At 41.3% G+C, this 23,347-nt stretch overlaps 1 protein-coding gene across 1 annotated transcript in view; it reads right to left on the reverse strand.

Annotated features, from left to right (window-relative positions):
* glis1a (GLIS family zinc finger 1a) overlaps positions 1 to 23,347 on the reverse strand; it is a 36,346-nt gene that overhangs the window by 11,623 nt on the left and 1,376 nt on the right. The window contains exons 2-4 of the mRNA XM_079530023.1: positions 15,762 to 16,925; positions 9,826 to 9,987; positions 3,851 to 3,964 (exon numbers count right to left, since the gene is read on the reverse strand). Coding sequence (XP_079386149.1) covers positions 3,851 to 3,964; positions 9,826 to 9,987; positions 15,762 to 16,685 — 1,200 coding nt within the window. The 5' untranslated portion in view covers positions 16,686 to 16,925. The remainder of the gene's footprint in view (positions 1 to 3,850; positions 3,965 to 9,825; positions 9,988 to 15,761; positions 16,926 to 23,347) is intronic.

A 23,347-nucleotide genomic window follows, 5' to 3' on the forward strand; every position in this document is an offset into this window, starting at 1 on the left:
AACCTGCATAGGTATTTCATTGTAAAATGAAGGATTTTAGCGCTCATAATCAAGTATTTTAACGCGCACAATCAAGGATTTTGTTTTTGTGGAGGGCCTAGAACAACTGGCGGCCCGGGGACACATGCGGCCCCCACCTTCACTCAATGCGGCCCTCAGGTTAATATTGGAATACTGATATTACTAATTTCAGCTGTTACAATTCCAAACATGACCCGCTTTAATTACTGTCTATTTTCTTCCCCCTCTGCTTTTCCCTTCAGGGGTCGCCACAGCGAGTCATCTGCTTCCCTCCATCTCACCCTGTCCTCTATCTGCCTCCTCTTCTTTCACACCAACTAACTTCATGTCCTCTTTCACTACATCCATAAATCTTCTCTTTGGTAAATCTTCTCCTGCCTGGCAGTTCCAACCTCAACATCCTAGCGATATACTCACTATCCTCTGTAGTCTGTACGTGTCCAAACCATCTCAGTCTGGCCTCTCTGGCTTTATCTCCAAAACATTAAACATATGACATGCGCTGTCCCTCTGATGTAGGCTACTCCTTCCTGATCCTATCCATACAATTTACAATTTAGGCATTTAGCAGACGCTCTTAATCCAGAGCGATTTACATTAAGCAATAACAAAAAGCATGGCAATACATCACAATCACATACAGTTGGAGGCCATCGATATTGTCCTTTTCTTTTTGCTGAGGTTTGCGTGATCTGCGCAAAAGGACAGTTAACCCATTTTGGGCGGGAACCCCTTTTGGTGTTTTAAACATATGTTATAATTTAGCTATTGAAAAATAGCAGATCTACAAGCTCATAGCGCGCCACCGAGTGGCGCGCTACGAGCTTGTAGGTCTGCTAATTTTGAAAAATCGTGAAAATATTTATTTCAGAAAACTGGAGGATTTAGAAGGATTTTTTAAAATTTTGAGGTCAGTCCTAAATGGGTCAAATGATAAGGGACAATATCGGTGGCACCCAACTGTACATAAAAAGTAGTTACCATGGAACATGCGTAAGCTAAGAACGTAACAGTGGAGTATCTATATAATGAAACTATACATATAAACTATACATACTATACTATACTATACTATACTATACTATACTATACTATACTATACTATACATATGTACTATAAAGTGCTATGACTACATAAAATGCAATTCTAGTGCTGTCTACGTAACATGCTATAAGTCTGTATAAAATGCTATCTAAGTCTACATAAAGTGCTGTGGCGTATCCAGGAATTACGTTTTGGCCAGGCAAAATATGTTAATTTTCGTCTCCCCGTGCACAATCGTAGCACTAAAGGTTTTCAAAGAGATATACCTGCCAGACGAGTAGGATACAAAGGCTGAAAGGCATGCATTTACATTCCAATGGGTGATTGAGGGGCGCGCTCTACCGCAACGGCCAATCAGCTGTCCATTTTAATAGTTCTCAGGTCTTGTTTTTGTCCTCTTTTTTCTCATTGTATGGATTTTGGCCAGGCCAGAAATGGATTTGGACAGGCGGACGCCTGCCCTCGCCTTATTGTAGATACGCCTCTGGGCTAGGGCAAGTGCTACGGGCCATGACGGTCCATCCTTGTTACACCCAGAGAGAAACTCAACATTTTAGTCTCTGCTACCTCCAGCTCTGGAAGTAATTTAATTTAATCTGGAGGTAATTTAATTACTTCTATATTATGTCTATATTAGTAGCTTTTACTAGTATTACAAGTGCAATGCCTTTTTTATGTCTAATATTTGTGTTTAAGTTCATAAAGTTAAGTATAACTAAATGCATTTAAAAAAAAGAATGTTACTTTTCAGGATTCAAGTAGGGCAGTGGTTCCCAAACTGTGGTGCGTGCACCTCTTGTGGTGCGCGAGCGCCTTCTAGGGGGTGCGTGCACCCCTTGTGGTGCGCGAGCGCCTTCTAGGGGGTGCGTGACATGAAAAGGCTAATGGTGGTGCAATGGGTTTATTTTAAATATATTATTATGCCAATATGTGGCAAGTATATGCAGAATATAGCCTATGCTGCATATATATGCCATATTCAGGTTCATATATGTGGATAAATAGTAAATGTATGTCTCTATATAGCTTATGCAATTTACATTTCCATGTGGGGGGGTGCGTCAGCTAGGTCAGGAGGTAACAGGGGGTGCATGGCCAAAAATGTTTGGGAACCGCTGAAGTACGGCATTAATTACAAAAAACGGAGATAAGAGGTTTCGGCCCTCTGGAGTGAGTTTGGAAATATAGTGGCCCTGGTCTAGAATATGTGCAGAGTGCAGACCCTGATTTATTTTTACCATAGTGGTAAAAATAAATTCAACAAAACTTTGAACAGATAATATATTCACACAAAATTCCTAGAAACCCAGATTAGATCAGAACAGTAGCTGTCCAGGACATTTGTCTTGGTTGCAAACCACAAGCACAGTCACAAATTTATCAAAGGTAATACTGCATATTTAATATTGTGCAGAAGCACACTGCGTACAAGGAGAAGGAGATTACGGTAAGCCTTGTTGTTTGGTGGAGGAACACATTTTTCCAATTTTGGGTAATGGAACCCGAATAACCCTAAATTATGAGGTAATTCACTTATTCTCTTGCTATGAATCCTCATTTCTTAGACTAATTGAAGATGTAAGATGAGTTCTCTTAAGGGTATTCTCCTGTTCATTTTCTATGAAACACAGCCTGGCTCTTGTTTGGAGTTTTGGTGATTCAACTACAATGCAGCATGACTAGAGTCCTTCTTTAGGCAAGACTGTTCCAAAATGTTCAAACAAAAAAAGCGCCCCCCGTCCAGAACAAACCCAAAGACATCTCCGGTACTTAAAAGGAAACTTTCTAATGACGCAAAACAACAAAACAATGAGGGCAAAGCGACACTTCAATCAGTACAAAAAAAAATCAAACAAATAAACCAATGTTTACGAACACACATACTTCAAAAAACTGTGACTCAATTCATTTGAGGAAACGCAGAGCTGTAAGTGGTTGAATTAATTAAGTGATTGTTGTGACAAGAGAAAGTCCCAACCAAGCCCCCGGGGGGAAAAAGCTTCAGGTCCAATGCGTGTTACCCGCGTGTCACAAACATACAAGCACACGTGTCTCTGCTTAAATGAAACGAGGCATAGGAATAGCACGCCAAAGTGGTCCACTGTCACTTATGACCCGTAGAAAACAAACAGCGCGCCAGATAGCATCGAACAATAGGCCCCCTATTCCCACTTCCAGGGAATGTGAACGAATAATACAGTGTGTTGCGCTGCATTTCATCTTTACTGAATCCTAAACACACTCCAACTACAGCCCGCCCACCCACCCCCCCCCCCCCCCCCCCCCCAACGCATGCACACGCGCACGCACACACACACACACACACACACACACACACACACACACACACACACACACACACACACACACACACACACACTAAGCAAGTCCCCCATCTCATGCCTCCTCTTCCTGCTCTTCTCTTTCTCTCCCCTCTCCTCCTCCTACCTTTCCCCTCATATCTCTCTCCCTACCCCTTCTTTCTCTGTCATGGGCAAACAAAGTGTTTGTGTACTTTGTCTCTCTCCTCCTTCCACAAAGGTTCCTTCTTGCTCATTTCCCTCTGAGATTTCTATATTCTACTTATCTGTCTTAACCTATTCTTCACTCGCAAACATTTTTCTCTTCATCACTCTCTCTCTCTTCTTCAACCTCACACTCTCCCCCTTAACTGCTCTCTTGCTATCCCTCATAATATGTTTTTCCTTCTCTCTTTGACCCCCTATCCCGCCCCCACTGCCCCCCTTCACGACAACCAGCTGCCGAACGGAGTGTTGTTGGTACCTTCGTTTCCCTCTCCTGGAGCCCCTTGGCTGAGTGGGCCTTGACGTGCTTGCGCAGGGAGCTGGGGTCCGTATAGCGCTTGGTGCAGCCTGGGATCTGACAGGCGTATGGCTTCTGTGAGGCCACCAATGAAAGAGACAATGCGGAAGAAGTAGAAGAAGAAGAAGAAGAAGAAGAAGAAGAAGAAGAAGAAGAAGAAGAAGAAGAAGAAGAAGAAGAAGAAGAAGAAGAAGAAGAAGAAGAAGAAGAAGAAGAAGAAGAAGAAGAAGAAGAAATCAGGTGTGGGGAGGAACGTTCGTCAGTATAAGAGCATGTCAAGAGCATACGTACATCATTTAAATCAAAGCAAAGTTTAACACCTGGGGAAGATTGTAGCGTTGGATATTGGGGTCAAACAAGTTTGAGTAGCAAAGTCTCAAGTGTATACAAATAATACGGGTGCAGGTTTAGGTGATCCGGAATCACTGCCAGGTGTGTCACAACTCACAAGTGGGATATTATATACAGCAGTGGAGTAGAGTGTGCTAAATATATACAAGTATTTAGGATCCTCCCAATGTTATAAACCTTTTACATCCCAGTGTAGTAAATCTTACCATACCTACTATATTTCATCTGCAAGCTTAAAGGGAGAAGGAGAAAGGAGAGTTGAAGTTGAAGTCAGCTGTTTCAACCCATTTACAGTATGTACAAGATTAGGACTTGGCTCAGTGCAGTTCAAGTACATTTTAAATTAAATTGAAATGTAATCCTGTGTTATGGCATATTATAGTCAACCCCCCATAAAATGTATTTTTTGAGTGGTGTAAACCACTCCTACAACTGGCTTTGTTAGTTTACGTGTCTGTCCGTTTACGTGTCTGTCCGTACCAAAAAAAATCACACCCGTGTGAACTGAGTGGTGTAAGGTTTTATATAGCATGATCAGCTGTGGTCTGACGTAATGTCTGACGTAATGAAATCACACAAAATATGTTAAGTAAAAAAAGCTATCATTTTTGATAAATGTATGTATCACACCCGGATGTGATTTCACAACTGGCTTTTTTTGCGCAGAGAAAATGACCACGGTTGCTACGGTCATCCAGTTCACCCGGGTGTGATTTAATTACGTCAGAAATTATTTTGAACATAGCAACCATGGTCATTTTTTTATGCACACAAAAGCCAGTTGTAGGAGTGGTTTACACCACTCAAAAATGAGCATGGTTGCTATGGTCACCCAGTTCACCTGGGTGTGATTTCAGCTTTGTTAGTTTACGTGTCTGTTCGTACCAAAAAATGAGCATGGTTGCTATGGTCACCCAGTTCACACGGGTGTGATTTCATTACGTCAGACATTACGTCAGACCACAGTTGATCAGTCTATATAAGACCTTACACCACTTAGTTCACACGGGTGTGATTTTTTTGTTTTGTTTTCAGGTTTTCTAACCCTAAATCTTTGCCACAACACTGCACAAATTGCTCTGTACAAATGACTAAAGTAAGTATTTGTATTTAAATTAATTGCAATACTTCCTTGATATATAGCTTGATGTATCAGTTAAAACACTCCTTTTGCACTCTTGTAGCTGTACTGTACTGTAGCTAAGATGAACAAGCGGAAACATTTCTGCAAAGCAGTTGCCAAGTTGACCAGGTGGAGTGAGTTATGCTTTTATGAAAACCTTTTATTAAAAGACAACAATGCAATGTGTATTTTATGTTCAAAATGTTGTTGCTGGAATCTTAAAGCACTAACATTCTCACACAGGGCCCCATGCGGCTAGATATAGTGACTTTGGTCTTTGGTCATATTTTGTTAAATATGAGAGTGACTGAGGTTTACAGAGAATTACATTTATTTAAATTAAATGGGATAATACAAGAATAACTACTCACACCCTTGAAAATCTTTCTGTCAAAACCCTCAAGCAAAAAACATATAGCGGGCCTGGGCCATGGCTCAATGGTCCAGGCACCTTGGCTGGTAATCCAGTCTGGCAGTGTGCCGCGGGTTCGACTCCCGATCCCGACAGCCTTTACTGCATGTCTTCCCCCCATCTCTCTCCCCATTTCCTGTCAGCCTACTGTCTGTCCCTCCATAAAAAAATATAAAATAAAGGTGAAAGCCACAAAAAAAACATTAAAAAAACAAACATATAGTGGCTGTTTTAGAAGATATTAGGTACAGTAGGCATGCTCTGGATGCCTAAAAGTAACAGGTATAGAGCGTCGCAGTCCCACCCCCTCGAGAGACCCGGAAAATAAATCCCTGTTCATTTTCCTCAAAGACTTTTCAGAAAGTATTTATTTAAAGACGTTTACGCCGCGGACAAAGCCAACTCTTGTCGTGACAAATCATGACAATAAACACAATGTTTTGGGCCAAACAAAGAATTAGAAAGTAGAAAAAAACAGCAGGTTACAACACTTTTTGTTGTTTTTCTTCTTTGTAATTATTTGTTTGGTCCAAAATATTGTGTTTGTTGTCATGATTTGTCACGACTCGAGTTGGCTCCGTACGACGCTTCAAAGGTCTTTAAATAAATACTTTTTGAAATGGGAAATGGGAAAAATGCATTGGGATTCATTTCCTGGGCCAGGCGTCGTCATGAAAGGGGGCGGGAATGCGACGCTCTATTCATGTCGATATGTAATCTCTCAAGAACAGATTCCAGCGCTACTGAATCTGTCGGCAGAGGCATTCAGAATGTGTGAACACTGGCAAAAAGTGTGCGGGCCATTCTGTATTTAAGTCCGATGTCATTTTGTAGTCCTACGTTACGTCCGGGTCCAAGTGGCACCAGCTCCCGTCCGCTTCTCATTGTAAATAGAATATCTAAACGCGTGAATCTTTTTACAATGACGTTATTTTTCAGAAAGGAAGCCATTGAGGGTTAAAATGGGTCTTAATGCTTCCAACTCGAGTAGAATTATTAATGTTCTGTACAAGTGTCCATGACAGGCCCAGGCGGTGGCGTAACCGTCTGGGCACCCGACTGGTAATCCAGTCGCAGTGTGCCGCGGGTTCGACTCCCGAGCCCGACACGGCCTTTACTGCATGTCTTCCCCCATCTCTCTCCCGTTTCCTGTCAGCCTACTGTCTGTCCCTTCAAAAACCAATAAAAGGCGTAAGCCGCAAAAAAAATATCTTTAAAAAAAAGTGTCCATGACAAATAAAATATATGATGTGGAGACAATAAAGTCTATTATTATCATCATTATTATTGAAGGTGGTAACAGTCCATTTGCTCAGCCTCAGTCCAATATTTCGGGGGCATATTTAGAATGTGTGCAGGGTTGAGTATGTTGAATCTAGTTTGCATTTAATGAGGATTTAGTTGACACAATGAAATAAAATGGCGATAGTATTCAGTGTGAGGCAGACGGCCTGTCACAGCCAGATTTGGGAGACCAGTAGCTTTGTTGTTGCAAGGAAAGCGGTAAAATTAGACTTTCGTCGTTGTTTTCGTCTCAGATTTAGTCCGACGGAGGGACACAGTATAACTCTATGGGGACACAAAAGCGACACAAAAGTAGGACTCGGAAGTATCTCTGGAGGGGGCGCTTACGTCACGGCTGAAATACTGAATAGGCACCCCACCGGAAGAGGAGGGGACTCCCTCTTTCCCAGGTGTTTCGCTTTGATTTAGTCTAAACCCTAACATTTAACTTCACTAAAACTATGCCTAAACATAACCTTAAAACCCTGTCCACCATGCCCAAACTCCTGGGAAAGAGTGAGTCCCTGAAGAGGAGGGCTGAGGGTGGACCAAACGGGCGAACATCCTGTTATCCACATTTTTATGAAGCATGAATTATGAATTAATATGAAACAAACAGCAGCGGGCGCCGTTTTTCCTTTTTTTATATATCATGGACAGACTGATTAAGCAGCCTTTATTAGCCAGTATGAATAGAAACCACAAAATGGAGAAAACCGTGCCTCATGCGCAGTGTATACTGCTCTATCCTCTCCCTGGTCATTAAAGTGTAACAGGAGATGTGCATTTGGCTGGATTACCACTCAAACCTGCCATTCTAAAGAAATAAAAAGGAAAAGGGGGAAAAAAGAGAATTAAAAAAGTGTTTTATAGAACAGATCTGCTATAAAGAAATCTAGTTGCACAATCTCAAGGAATGAAAGTGTTCTTTCATGTAACTGGATATGGAGAGAAGCAAGAGAGCACTACTGCTAATGATACAAATTTGTTTGAAAATGGCCAATGCACAAACTTATCACTCCTTGTGATGTGACATGTTCTGAGCTTGTAGAGATGCCATTTTGGAAAATGTTTAGAATTTTTGAAAACTTTTGGCATTTTTTGAAGATTTCCACCCGAATATGGGTGGAACTACTTAGTAGTTAAAATATGTTATTGTGTACTGTATGTGAGCACATACCCGTGTGTGACAGAGAGGTTTGTACTTGACATGAATTTATATTTGGAATTGGTGTGTGCGCACATGGGCGTGTATGGGGCACTGTTCATACATTCACACTACAGTACTCATTGCGGTCCAATAAACAATCAAGGTAGCTAAACTCATTCTAAACTGAAGCCATGCATGACTGGAAGGTTGTGCCTGGATCCAGAGAATGTGTTGGAAGACGTACTCACATTACTTAAGTAAAAGTATCAATGCCACAAGGTAATCAGTTTACTTTACACCTGTCAGGAGACCAAAAGGGGAGGTAAATGTAATTTTCCTTTTGTACATATAGTGTTTGTATTTGTAGATGATATGAATTATTTTGTTAATTTTGTATAATATGAATTGATATAGAGGATTCATAGAGGCCACAATGGAAACAAGTTCCCTGGACCTTTTTGTGTTATCCTTTTAGCTTTAATGTCTTACTGTACCATGTGCTGTTTACATGTCTGACTAATAGGAGTAAAAAGTGCAATAGTCTATAGGGGGAGAGCGTAGTGACGTGTTCGGTAGGATTTTGGCTTATTTGGGAGCCATCTTCCTGCCTACTCCTGGCTAGTAGGATGCTAGGCTACTTGGCTGCCAGTCTGTAGTTCGTAAGTGTGGTTGTCAGTGACGCTGGTGTGTACACTGTCACTGCAGTACACCATCTCCCATCTCTCTACTATCTTTGACTTGTCACAACTCTTCTACTCTATGGCTCTGGATCGATGGTGGTATTATTATTATTCGCCGTTAGAAAATGTTCGGGCATTCTGATCTGATAGCCGTCTACCCTCCCCTCACGTCAAAACAGTTCTCAATGTTTACATCTTACTTGACGAGAAGACATGTGGACATATCCTTATGGAACCAGGGAGAGGGGGAAAACACCACGAGAGTGAAGAGTGATCAGCCAAACATGTGTTCTCTCCGCAGTAAATAAATAAAGCAGTGTTATGTTATACCGGACGTGGATCTGTCTGTGAGATCTGACCATTATTATTTTGATTACACTGTCATGCTCGTTTGAAGACAGGTAGAGAGCAGAGCATACATGTGCTTGGGAATGTTGCTGAAGGTTATGTTATTTTGTCAGACACCCAAATCAAAGAAACCATACGTGTATTTAATTATTTGATATCTCCGACAGTCAACGCACTGCAAGGCTACAATGGAAGCATAATTCTGACGGCCCGCGGTGGAATGGACAAGTTAGGGTATCAAGTTTATGTTATTTTGTCATCTGACACCCAAACCATACAGTGTTTATTTAATTATTTTATATCTACAATGGTATATGTCTCCACAGTGAGGCTGGAAAATGTAGCCTAGCAGCATACTACTATAGCCTACTAGCCTACTGGTAGGCAGGAAAATGGCAACCAGAATAAACAGTTCTGAGCGAAACTCCTCCCTACTCTCTGGCCCTATATTTGCCTCTGAGATGTAGTGGAGTAGAAGTAAAAGTATAGAAAATTTGAAATACGCCAGGAAAGTAAAAGTACCTCAAAATTGTGCTTAAGTACAGTACTTGAGTACACCACTGGAGAATATTAGTACAGCTTACTGACCGTGTCCAGGTGAGTGCGTTGGTGCTTGGCGCGGTCACTGGAGTTACTGAAGGCTTTGAGGCAGCCAGGGTTTTGGCAGATGTAGGGCTTCTCTCCTGTGTGGCTCCGCAGATGAATCTTGAGGTTCTCCAGACGTGAGAACGCCTTAGAACAGCCCTCAAACTAGGACACACACACACACACACACACACACACACACACACACACACACACACACACACACACACACACACACACACACACACACACACACACACACACACACACACACACACACACACACACACAGTTTACATTATTATTATTAAAAAAAATAACCTTTCCTGGACTTACAGTAGGAAGTGCTTTAAAATAATTGATTAGCTTGAGCTAGTGTGGCAGACAGTCACTGTCTGGCTGGGGGCCCTGACTAACGTTCAGTGTGTAATGTATATTATGTCAGCACAGGCGTCATTTGGGGTCCCACCCCTATAGCGTTCGATAATAATAAAATAATTAAAAAATTTGTCTAGTGCCTTTCATGACATCAAATGCAGCCTGTGTAAAAGCCAACTCTGAACATGTTTTGCAGACTACTCTGATTTTAGTACGAAGTGCATCTCATTCAACGCCATTTCATCAACATGTGACACATGTTACAGATGTGATTTCTTGTCTTTAACTAATAACCATACATTCATACTAACGTAGTGTCCCTATTTTTGGGCATTCATTCTTTCCCAAAATAGCAAAAATAGCAAATCTCCAAAATGATGACGCATCGCATGGCAACAACTTTTTTTTCTTCTGAAAATGTATTTGTTAAAACACAAGTAGTAGATTTGTGATGACTCATGAATCCACAAGCGGGTCTTCAGATTCTATGTAAATGCCCTGAGAAATTGCCTCAGTAAAACACAATACAGAGACAGAGCCACTGCAATGATTTATACTCAGAGTGTTGCACACCGACAAGAGCAGATCTACTTGCAATAAACAATGGCAGAACTATTCTAAAGAACAGCAGATCTACAAGCTCACAATGCAATGCAGGGCTTGTAGATCGGCCGAGTACAAATCAAGCTTCAGGTATCTTCTGTCCGGGCATACAGTGCATGGTTTATATGTGTTCACTGTTCACATAAGCATACTGTATACTGTACTATACTTGATGAACACAAGCAAAAATATAACCAACCACACACACACACACACACACACACACACACACACACACACACACACACACACACACACACACACACACACACACACACACACACACACACACACACACACACACACATATATATGCATGTACGCATGCACACTACGTACTGTAGGCATACAGACATGTAGGCACATATAGGAACAAACCACAAAGACACATACATAATGCTAAGAGCATGATATGAGAAACGTTGTTACAGTAGCTGCTGGTAAAAGCATTTCTCTTGGACATGGGCCAGAGAAGAAGTAAATACCACACACTGTGTGGGCAGCCACCTCGCCTGATGCCTCACAGACAGCTAGTCACTGCAGACCAGCACACCAGGGCGGCGGTGGCTCAGGGGTAGAGTGGCTGGATGGTAACTGCAAGGTTGCCAGTTCGAACTCAAGCTCCCCCAGAGTTAGTGTCGAAATGTCCTTGAGCAAGACACTGAACCCATAATTGCTCCTGATGTGCTGGTTGGTGCCTTGCATGGTTTCCGCCGCCATCTGTGTATGAATGTGTGTGAATGGGTAATGTAATGCACAATCTATGTAAAGTGCCTTGGATAAAGGCGCTATATAAATGCACCATTTACCACCATAGCATGGTATTATAGAACCAGAACCTCATAGAAATATGTCAATTTTAGCAACAGCGCCTCCACCATCTCAAATGTCTCATACATTATAATCTCGTTTAATCTGCGATACAGATGCAACTGATCAGTTACTCGCATTTGCAAATATTTGTTTTAACCATGTTGTCGTGCCAGATGCGCGGGTTTGCGACACAGAACCATACAGCGAGTATGTGCTGGAATAAACAATGATAGGAGGGCATTTTAAAGTCAATATATTGTGCATAAAAAAAGTGCATAAATACTTCTGTGATTCCCTGACACCATTGTGAACTGTGCCAATGTGTTAAATCCAATCCACATGGTGCTCCAAAATGATTAAAACAAACCAAAATAATTATTTACAACTAATTTAAACAGGGTCTGATTTATATACTGCAACACAGACAGCATACAGTATACTGTATCCTTTTCAAGACAATCCAGGCGGAGAAAAACAAACGTTTTTTCTCTTCCATACGTTCATTCCACAGTTTTACTGGCTCTCACTAATGAGATAATAAATGTCATTCAGCTCATTGAGTTTAACGAGCTTCAACAAAATGTATGCTGATTAATCCAAGGCCTGCGGAACCTGCACACAATAACCTAAAGTCAACAGCAGCTCATTAAAAATACAGGGTTGTAGAGGTGATCCTTCTGAAACATTTGAATGGTTTATGTCCACATCAACTGTGCACGCACACAGTCGCGCGCGCGCGCGCACACACACACACACACACACACACACACACACACACACACACACACACACACACACACACACACACACACACACACACACACACACCATTGCATATGCAATATATTATGTCCTGGGTAACTGAGGATAACACAACAAACATTATGCAACTTTTACAATCCACTATGTCAAGTTAGACGAAACTGCACTTACAGTACAAGTAAGTACAGTTTATACCTTCGTTTGAGTGATTTGAAGGGAAATGTTTGAACTGCAGGATGCTACATATGCATCCAATCTTCCCCATTACAGTTCAACCCCATGGCTACCACAGTTTAAAGGCCATGAAACAAAAAATAAAACAAATGAAACTATATCCGTCCGATTATATGTAGCTCCTAAGAAGAAACATTTCTCATGTTGTTCACATGGTTAGAAAATTAAGCACAGCTTTATCTAAGCTTTCAGATGAAAACGTTTATTTCCTTGGCTTGTGAGTATAATGTGTCTTTCTCTGAAAGGCTCTGAATATTCAAAATGGAATTCTTCATTCCAAACAATGCCTTCCATTAATTCCACATGCCATGGAGCTGATTTAAGCATTGTTTCAATAAATAGTGAATTTTAAGTGACATCAAAAATACACTCACTCTCTCAAAGTGACATAAAATACGTACATACTGTATCTCATATGCCATTGTATTTGTGGATGTGGACTATGTATTCAAACTGTTCTTTACAAACCTCTGCTCTACTCAGTTTTGTATTGCAACGACCAGACCCCATGGGCCGGGCAAAATATATAGAAACCGATATTTAGAACCAGTAACTGACTTAATCTTGCTCACTAGGTAACCGTTAATCAAATAATCGAGAAGCCCAAACCCCTTTAATTTGTCATATAAAAAAAACAACACAAGGAGAAAGAAAATCGACTAGATCAACCACTTAACCCTGTATTATACTTTGTTGTACAATGGTGACGTACAAAAACAGTAATAAAGGGCAGATCTATAAGATCTACGAGTTCTAACCTCGTAGTCATCATAGCATCAGGCGCAAACAAATCAGTCAGCTCCATATATTGTTGTCATAGCACCCAGCCCTATTGACCTCACTATATTCTCCATGGAAAGATGAATGTTTTGGTTTTCATGCAGTAGCTATACTTCATCACTGTCTGGTATGATTCCTGCTGGAGGCAAATCTGAGGGAATACTTATAATAGAAATACATACCGGTATATCTTTCTGCAGGAAAGAAATGTATGCGCTATATGTAAAGCCACCAAAATGCTGAACACAGTATACAGTATGTAGGCCAAACACTGTAAGATATGCATGGCTGATTCTTCCATGGTTACGTTGAAATCGCCGTAGGGAGCTCAACATGAATAGTACCTGTCTAATCTTAGACTTGACGTTATGAGCTGGTAAATGACCATGAATTCATGAACAAACACAGAGTATATTCATAAGAAATATTCATTTTTCCACCACTGCAATAGGAGTGACTTAATTTTCATGTTTTTGGCTCAGGTGTTTTATGAAAATAAAATTACTTATTCCACATTGAGATTTTATACAAGTCTCTCGAGCGTGACTAATAACTCCTTTCTGTGGTGATGCTTTCTGCTGTTTATTTAATCATATTAATCTGTCAGTGGGCAAAACTCCACATTAATATATTTACAAGATTAGGTCATATTTAATGAACTAATTCAATTTCACAGGAAATGTGTCCTGTAGTAGAGTAGGTTTGTCTGAATAGAGCACTAATGGAAGACACGGTATGATGACAGAAGTGGAATCATGGGAGAATTACAGAAAGACTTACGCACACTTCATCTGAGGGCTGCTGAGAGAGAGAGAGAGAGAGAGAGAGAGAGAGAGAGAGAGAGAGAGAGAGAGAGAGAGAGATTTGGCAACAAAACACAAGGTCATCATGGGAAAGACACCGGTCATTCTCTCCCAAGAATGACCAAGGTTGTGCTTCAGGATGTGACCTGTGGATTATGATGCATGGGCCCAGGGGACTGTTGTACATTTTAAAAGACAGGTCGTCAGCCCTAGTCTTGTCTCTGTCGTGGACTTTGCCAAAGTCCTTTTTATTCATGGGTCACGGGTCTCAAAGCTCTATTCTAATTCTGTCCTTTAATAAAACTAGTGACTAGAAAGTCTATTTAAATGTGTAAAAACAACAACAACAACCCAGAAACACCAGTATGGTGTCGCTCAGAGATTGTATTCTGTAGGGGTGGGAATGGAGCCTGTATAGACTAGTGGTGTTTTTAAAGGCATCAGTGTTGACTTGATGCTCGGGTGGCACAGTGGTAAAGTGCCTGCCCACCACCACAGAGGTCATGGGTTCAAAGCCAATGAGGTGCATCCGGCTTTGTCGAGCATCTACACATACACAATTTTGGTCCGTGTTCGGGGGAGGGAAGCCGGGTGGGTTGGCACCTGTCAGCAGGGAGTGTTGGGCTGGAGGAGTAGGACCAAGGCTCTATGACCTCCTGGTGGGAGCTCCTCACTGGTTGAGTCAGGATACAACAGCAGTGACAACACAGAAATGTGTGTGAGGAGGAAACAATTGCCATAACGACTAAATTGGGGAGAAAAAGGGTTAAAAAAAAGAAGAAAGTATTGACTTGAACAGGTCTCATCTCCAGAATGGTCTTGACAAAACATCTATGATTGTCAGTGACATGGTCAGGTGCTTAGTATTTTAGAATCCATATGTCTTGGGGTGTTTTGCTTTAACGTCAGCTGTTATGTACTATTGTTTAATTGAGATGAATGCTGTGTATTTGACTAACCAGAAAATAACAAGCAGATCTTTGTATTCTTCATTAAGCTGTCACACTCTCTATTCATTAGACAGAGAGAGAGAGAGAGAGCACAGAGCCACGATTCTCGCTTTGGTGTAGATGAGTAAGGGAACCCCGTCTGGAGGAGAGGAAACCATCATCCCTCTCTCTCTCTTCTCAGAGACAGTCTCTCCATCACTAAAGCAGTCTGGAATTAAGCTGTGGTGTGATGCACAGTAAGAACTCAAACCCAGTTAGGTTAAAGCTTTTCAAACTCTGTTCATTCCTAAATGGCACCTGTAAGGAAAGATTTACACACAGCAATAAACCCCTAAGAGGCTGTTCTTCACCGGGATTATGTGAGACCACTGTGGAAGTGATAAAAGCTTGCATACTGAATGAAAGGTTTTCTTCTATGTGATATACATAGCAATAAATATTAGTATAAAACAAGCAAAATGGCATATAGCATCCCAGTTAACATGTGAGATAATTATGTGCGGATAGCCATTCAGCCTACAGCTGAGGCTCCATACAACAAAGTATGTTTGACCAAAGAAAAATGGCCACTGTAATCAAAGAAAAATTAAAATACAATGAATGTGGCAACACTCACCATGCACTTGTTGGGTTTCTCCCCAGAATGTACCCTCATGTGGATCAGAAGCTTGTAGCGGGCATTAAAGGGCTTGTAGCGTCTCACGCAGCCCGCCCAGAAACAGGCAAACTCCTCCCCTTTCCGCTGGTCTATGTGCGCCTTCTCAATGTGCCTCACCAGCTCTTCCTGATGGCCATATGTTGCACTGCAGTCGATCCAGCGACACTGGCCCTGTTGGTCCATTGTCGCGTCTGCTCCAGGAGGTCCAGGAAGCCTCGGAGACTGAAGAGGGGATCGGTCCTGACCAGTCAGGCCTTGCTCGCCTTGGAGGGGTTGGCTCAGATGGAACAGCTCCCCCTGAGCATGGTTGCTGAGTTGAAACAAGTCTGCCTCACATGTTAGGAAGTCATCTATTGGCTCCTGCTTTATGGAGTGATACTCAACCTGAAGCTTCTGCTGGTGCTGACGACACTTGTTGAGGGATATGTGGGCCCCAACGGCGCTACTAAGAGGGGAAGAGGAGGTCAGCAATAGTGAGGATGAAGAAGAGGTAGAGGAGACAGAAGAGGAGGGGGAGCAGAAGGAGGAAGAGGAGGGGGAGGTGGAGTGCATCTGGTGAAAACCTTCCTGCCTTTGGGCACTATGCTTTGCTTCTGTGTGCAATGTAGGTGAAAAGTCTTCCAATGTCCTATTTATGGGAGATCCGTTTGTCCTATAGGAAGAGCAGAGGAGTGAGGTGAGGTCCAGCCCCAGGGAGGAAAGAGACAGGGAAGTCCTTGGATGATAACACAGACCAACACCCCCTGAATGGATAGACGGAAGTGAATGACAGAGCTCCCCAGGGGACGATGGAGCTTCAAAATCCTCTGTGTCCTCGAATACACTGCCAAAACCAGGTAGGGTTAGTTGGGTGTCTGTGGGCCCAAGATCTGGGGGCCACATGTTATCCTCCTCTTCCTTTTTCCTATTAAAAAGATCCCTGTAGTGAAATGGTTGTTGATGATTCAGATGGAGCTGATGAAAACCCTGTTTAAGTCTCCATCGTTAGAGAAGAGATCCAGAGCATCTTTTAATGCTCATGAGCCGATACGCTGCCGCTGGCCATGCTCATTTGGACTCTGGTTTACTCAACGTTCTTTCATAGGTGCCAAACTGGTGCATGGTCAATATCTCCTTTGTGCACTGTGGGAGACAAAAAACAAAACAAACCTTGACTTGAGTCATTTTATAGAAAGAAACACTAATATAAAACATTATTGCACACACTGTAACAATACCACAAATTAAAACTGTGAGCAGAATTGGCAAAAGTGACTGCAAATGCTTTTAACCTGCCATGAATTAACAAAACATAAAACTGGCCCTTGGAGAAACGTTGTCGCACTCTGCATGCCAGCCTCCTGCAAATCTTAAATCCAGTCATTAACACTAAATGGAGCAAGGTAACCAGCACACGAGGTCAGGGATGAAATCAAACCCAAACAAACAGGGGACAACCCACCTTCTTGTCAACCGGCCTCAATCAAACGGGCTAGGAGTCTGTCACTGAGGAGTGTATATTTGGCTTCCTTTGAGCTACGCTGGTAGTCGGGCCTGGTTCATAATGGCAGGCGTACAGGCCACCCTGACAGCGAACAGCCGGGCATTTGTACAGCAGCAGATTGCCTGGAACCCGGTGCCAGATGAGACGGCTGGCCTGCAACTGGTGAAGAGATGGAGGGTAATGGACCGCATCTCTCCACTAACTAACCTGCAGCGCAGGGGCCTGGAAAACAGACCTCCAAACTGAAGGCCCCACCTCCCATCACTTATACAGTAGCTCCACTGTGCAACGGTCCTTGCATGTTCATTTGGGATAGAGCTAACTAACACTGCTCTGTGTCATCTGCCAGACACTGATGATCTAATATGCAACAGGATCATTGCCATATATAATTGGTCATCGGAAAGATTCGATGGGATTTTATGCGTCTGGAAGACATTTTATGAGCCAAAAAACCCGACACGACCATGATGATCAGTACGCAAACTTCTCTAGTTATATTAGCTGAGGAAGGAGGCAGTAAGTGTAGGTTTATGCCCTTAGTTTCCTGGTACACTCTGGTTTACAGTTTTATGATTCTTCCCGTAAATCGCTGGAGTTCCCCTCACCAGAGTCATGTAGCGGGCCAATCGTGGGAACTGTGGTTAGATGCTAATTAGAGATGTTGCTGTTGAGGGCCCAAATGTGTCAGTGTGTGTCGAGGAGAACAGCAGGATTAATGATACTTATGTAACAGACGTGGTTTGGCAAGCTCTGGTTGAAATGATTACCTAATTGGGTACCTGTGTTATAGCATAAATCACAGAAATCCATGGGAGTTTAGTGGGATATCTGTGGGCGCCCAGATGACCTGCAATTAAAACAGTCCAATTGTGATTTACCAAATAGCTTTTGAATACTGAAGGACCAAAGAACTATTGAATATTCACCTACCATTTGATCTGTGTCATGTCATGTGATAATAATCTGAATCATCAGAATCATGTTTCACCCAAACAGAATCTCATGCAACTATGCTGTTAAAATAGCAAAAGAGTGGGGCATAAGCTCTGCTGCACACATACTGTAGGGAAAAAAGGGGATTTTTTAAAAACAGCATGGTATCTATTCAAGGATGATTTTGGTTCTGATCCAGAAAGACGAGTCAGACAGTAAACCCAAGAAAAGTGTCCCACAAAGCCCCAACTTATCCAACAGACTTTGTAAAATAGCAGGCATCTCATATGGTGTCTTTTAAAAAGCCTTGCTCACTGAGGTTAGCTAAACACAGCTGTGGCATTTCAGGACAAGTAAATGTGTACTTGTCTCAACAATAAGCACTTCGGTTCTTGAATTACACACTTTTTGTTGAACTGAAACATGGGAAAAAAGTTCCTCATTGAAATAAATAACAGCCATGTATATTCCTGAAAAGGATATTCACGTCCTTAGAATGCTTCTGTAGAAAGAGTTTTTACTTTTTAGCATCAAATATCTTGATGATGATGATGATGATGATAATAATAGCAAATAAACTACTTATTGAAATGCATTATTTTTTCATTTAATTTAGACAAACTCTTGCCACTTAAACATAGCAGAGAGTAAGTTGATAATTACCAGACCATGAGGAAATAAGCGTTTTTCCAATCCAGTGTAATCAGAGTGAAGGTCACTTGCCAAAGACAATCAGCCTTTTCTATCATATAACTGAAACCAACTGTTTACATATCTGACAAATTGTCATGTCATATGTTAAGTAATGCAATTTTGAATAAACATAATACAAATTCAAACCAGCAGCTCCCCCCACCTTGTCATTAAGAGATACAGGTTGAAATAATTCGTAGTCCGAAATTAGCAAATCTACAAGATCACAATGTGAGGCAGCACGTGTTGTGAGCTTGTAGATTTATGTATTTTTGTACGCAACACTGTCGTACGTTACAACAACATAAACCAGGCCTTTTGCATAAGGCATGCTTGTGTCCTTTGAGGAATGAGGAAGATGAAAACCAGAGAGAAATTACATGCTAATCTTTTATTGAAGGCAACTGGTGCTGTGTGCATCACAATGGGATCCACTTTATTTTTTAAATTTGTTTCCACTGCTGCCTACCTTTAAGAATGGAACCGGAAGATCATGCTGAGACATATGGTTCAAAGAACCCAGCATATGGCTATCCACTTCCTAAAACACAATGAGCCACATCATATCACTCAGCCAAAGGTTTTCAGATATAATCCAAACAAGTCCCATTTGGAATCCATATACCATTACCTTCTGTGTGCATGACACAAGAGCAATAATTCATGTTAATCTAACCATAGCGTCTATATTGTACTGTATCATAGTTTCCTATCTTTAGCTCTAACTTCATCTTCACGTAAAGCTACATTCTGTAAAGTCTTATCCAGGATTCAAACCTCTGCATGCTGCATTTTTTTTAGACACTGCCTGCTTCTTGTCCACCAGTCGTGGTCAATGTCTCAATAGAAGAACAGGGAGACCAAATACAAACACCAAAATGTGATAAGTTATATCCCTTAACATACTCAAAATAAAATTATATTCACAAAAGAATAAGTTACATAGTTTAGCTTTAAAGTCCAGATGCAATGGGTTCTACATTTATGATCCAGTAGCAACAGGAGTGTTTATTAGAAAAGTGGTTACTAAATCTTTGCAAATGTTCAGATGCACAATTCCTGGTACATCTGCAAAGATACTACAAATGACATCTAACAATTTATGAGTTTCCTTGTGGGGTAATATAGCGGGTAAGTAAAAGGTCATTAGCTCTGCTGGTGATACCATCTGATACACAACTGTTTATTTCTAACATCTGGTCTAAAGTCAAAATAACATGGATTCATTTGGATCTGTGAATGCAGTACAGTATGTATTAAATATAGACAGCCTAGCCTGTATTAGCCCTCTCTGCCTGGAATTAAAAAGAACCCCAAAAACAAACAAAAACAATGCCACCATTTCCCACCTTATATGTCAGCCCACAGTTCCCCTCTCAGATACTAGCCTCTCTGTTGCTTTGATGAGGATAAAAGTTGAATAAATATTGAGTTTTAACATCACAGAATTATTTTTTAAAGGGTAGTACTGTACAATTTGTTGCATATCAGATATATTTGAGATTTTCTTAATTACCTCCACCAAGGAGGCAATGTTATCCGACGTCCGACGATGTCTGTCTGTCTGCCTGCTTGCCTGAATCTTAGTGGGATAACTCAAGCAGTTATGAACAGAAAATTTGCACAAAACTTGTTGGAAAGATTGGTCCTTGACCAAGGCAGAACATTGTTAACTTTTCATGACTATTTGCCAAAAGAGGGTATGATAGTGGGTGTGGTCTGTCATAATAATGCATGTAACTTCTTAACAGATTAACATAACACCACAAATATTGTATCAAAGAAAGCCAAGGCCGAGGAAGAACTGATTAACTCTATTGGCCAAAAGGTGATATGGCATTACAAGCACCTTACGGACGAGACTGGGTTCCATTTGTATAACGGCATATTTTTGGATGACCGAGTGTATTCTGTTTATTTTATTTTTAATTGAAAGGACAATTATTAAAACACAGGGTCTAATAACAGAATGGGCTTTCCTGTTGGTATCTGTTGTCATGTGGCCCGTCTGCTATATGACATCAGAATCAGAGAATTTATGAATCACACACACACACACACACACACACACACACACACACACACACACACACACACACACACACACACACACACACACACACACACACACACACACACACACACACACACACACACACACACACACACACACACACACACACACACACACAGGCTTGGCCCCTACTGTAGAAGAAAATAAGAATTTCCTTTTTCAGTCTTGTAATGTTTGTCTTTTTGTATAGTTTTTGAGGGGCGCTAGCCCCTCCTATGCACCGCTTTGTGTGTTTGTGTGCATGAGCACGGAATGTGCTCAGCTGATTGGCTGAGCACGGAATGTGATGTGATGAATGATGTATGATGATAAGAGTGCCCCTCACTTCACACAAGTGTGATTTTTTTACCCTATCCAGGACCAGGTGACCTTGCAGGGGCCAACACATATTAGAGAGAGAAAAATCACACCGTGTGAAGTGAGGGGCGCTCTTATCATCGTACATCTCATTCCAGCCAATCACAATTTGTGTCCTCACCTTCGTCATCAATGTTTGTGTTACGCAATGTTTGTGTTCACACAAACACTCAAAATTGTCCATTCATTGTCAATGGCATTTTAATGTTTGTGTAGGACAAAGTTTGTGCACACACACCAAAAGCTGGGCATAGGAGGGCCTAGTGCCCCTCAAAAATAACATTACAGACATATGAATTGAGCTGTGTGTTGGAAAAGGGAACAATAATGTCTTTATGTGTCTACCATGAACCACAATTTAATGATTAATTATTATGCTGCTCTCAATTCAATAGAATAGGTGTATCCCTGACATCCTCTATCAATCTACACACCTATCATATAACTCTCTCATCCTGGCAGACCTAAACATTTACAAGCAGGTGAATCTGTGAGAAACATTGGCCATGCACAGATGGCAGGAAATTCCAGTGAAATGACAGTCGCTTGGTCCAAAACCACAAGTTACTGAGAGTGGAGACAGTCAGTGGACCAGAACCACCAGGGCCAGAGACTATGGACTCCTCATGGGGTCCACAATTTGCCAACATCTTGAAACAGGAGCAGCTTTAAAATATGTCTGTTAAAACTCATTTATGCCTGTTTGCATCCTGTGCGTTGTATATTTAAACCCTCGCTCCACTACATGATTCAAAATCAATTTTCTTAAGGGTGGGTTTACAGTTTTTTTGGGGGGTCCAACAAAGGCTGAGGTAAGAGCAGCTTGTGACTCATCTTCTGGCAAGCTTGTGTATTTATCTAAACGGGCCCATACATCAGGCTGAACTGTATCAAATAGCAGGATATGGTACTCTCTGACAGACTGTGGGCCACTCCTTTACTTGATGTCATCGGTGGACAGAATTTTATACATTAGATTACAGTAAAAAACATTAAAGCGCAATCAACCTTTTGAGGGTCATATTGTAAAACCATTAGGGATGAAAGATGAGAAAATGATGACAGACAAAACAATGATTTATCTCAAACTAATTTCATGAGTTTGCAATACTTCCTTGTCTCCATATCATTCAAATAAATAATTTGAAATATGTGTCCAGCCCTGACAAGTATACCAGCCCTCTGTCCAAGAATAATCCAAACTCTATTGGAAGGTAATGACTAAAAATCACTGCAAAGGCCAGTGAAATTCACATAATTTATCCATCTGTACTTCCAAGCGACCCCCAGAGAGGCCAAGAAACATTCATCATTCATTTTTCATGCTAAACCCTTGAAATGTAAATGTGCTTTCCTGTGGGAGCAGATGAAACGAGAAGCGTTACGTACTGCATGTGTCCTCCACCTAGTCACTGAAGCCTCATCAATCTTGACAGAGCTCTTTAATGTAACTTCTCTACTTGTTATGTTTGTATGTTAGCATTAGGTGGCTTCCAGTAAAAATATTTGAATTATTATTATTTTGCAACAACTTGTCTTTATTGAGTCTGATTTTCTCTTCTCTGTGAGTGTGTGTGTTTCCCAACACCAACCACTTACTAATAGAAAACACTTCTGTTGCTACTGGATCATAAATGTAGATCTGTGTCAAGACACACTTTTTCAATCTGGCATAAAATATTTAATGCCTGATTTATACTGCGTGCCGTGTTATGCACCAAAAATAGGCAGTTTACAAGCTCACGTGTTGCGCTTAATAGTATAAATCACCCCTTACAATCCAACATGCACAGAATCAGACACTTAAGATCATGACAGCTGTACAATGTACACTACATCTCGTTTGGGTGAAAACAAAATAATATGTATAAATAAATAGGAGTTATAGCTAAGGGATCTTAGCTCAAGAGCTGCTTATAATGCCTATATCACTCTTTCTCTCTCTCACACACACACACACACACACACACACACAAACGAGTGCTCCGAAAATAGCCTCCA

This window comes from Electrona antarctica (genome assembly GCF_951216825.1).
Source record: "Electrona antarctica genome assembly, chromosome: 19".
In the NCBI taxonomy this organism is placed as follows: Eukaryota; Metazoa; Chordata; class Actinopteri; order Myctophiformes; family Myctophidae; genus Electrona; species Electrona antarctica.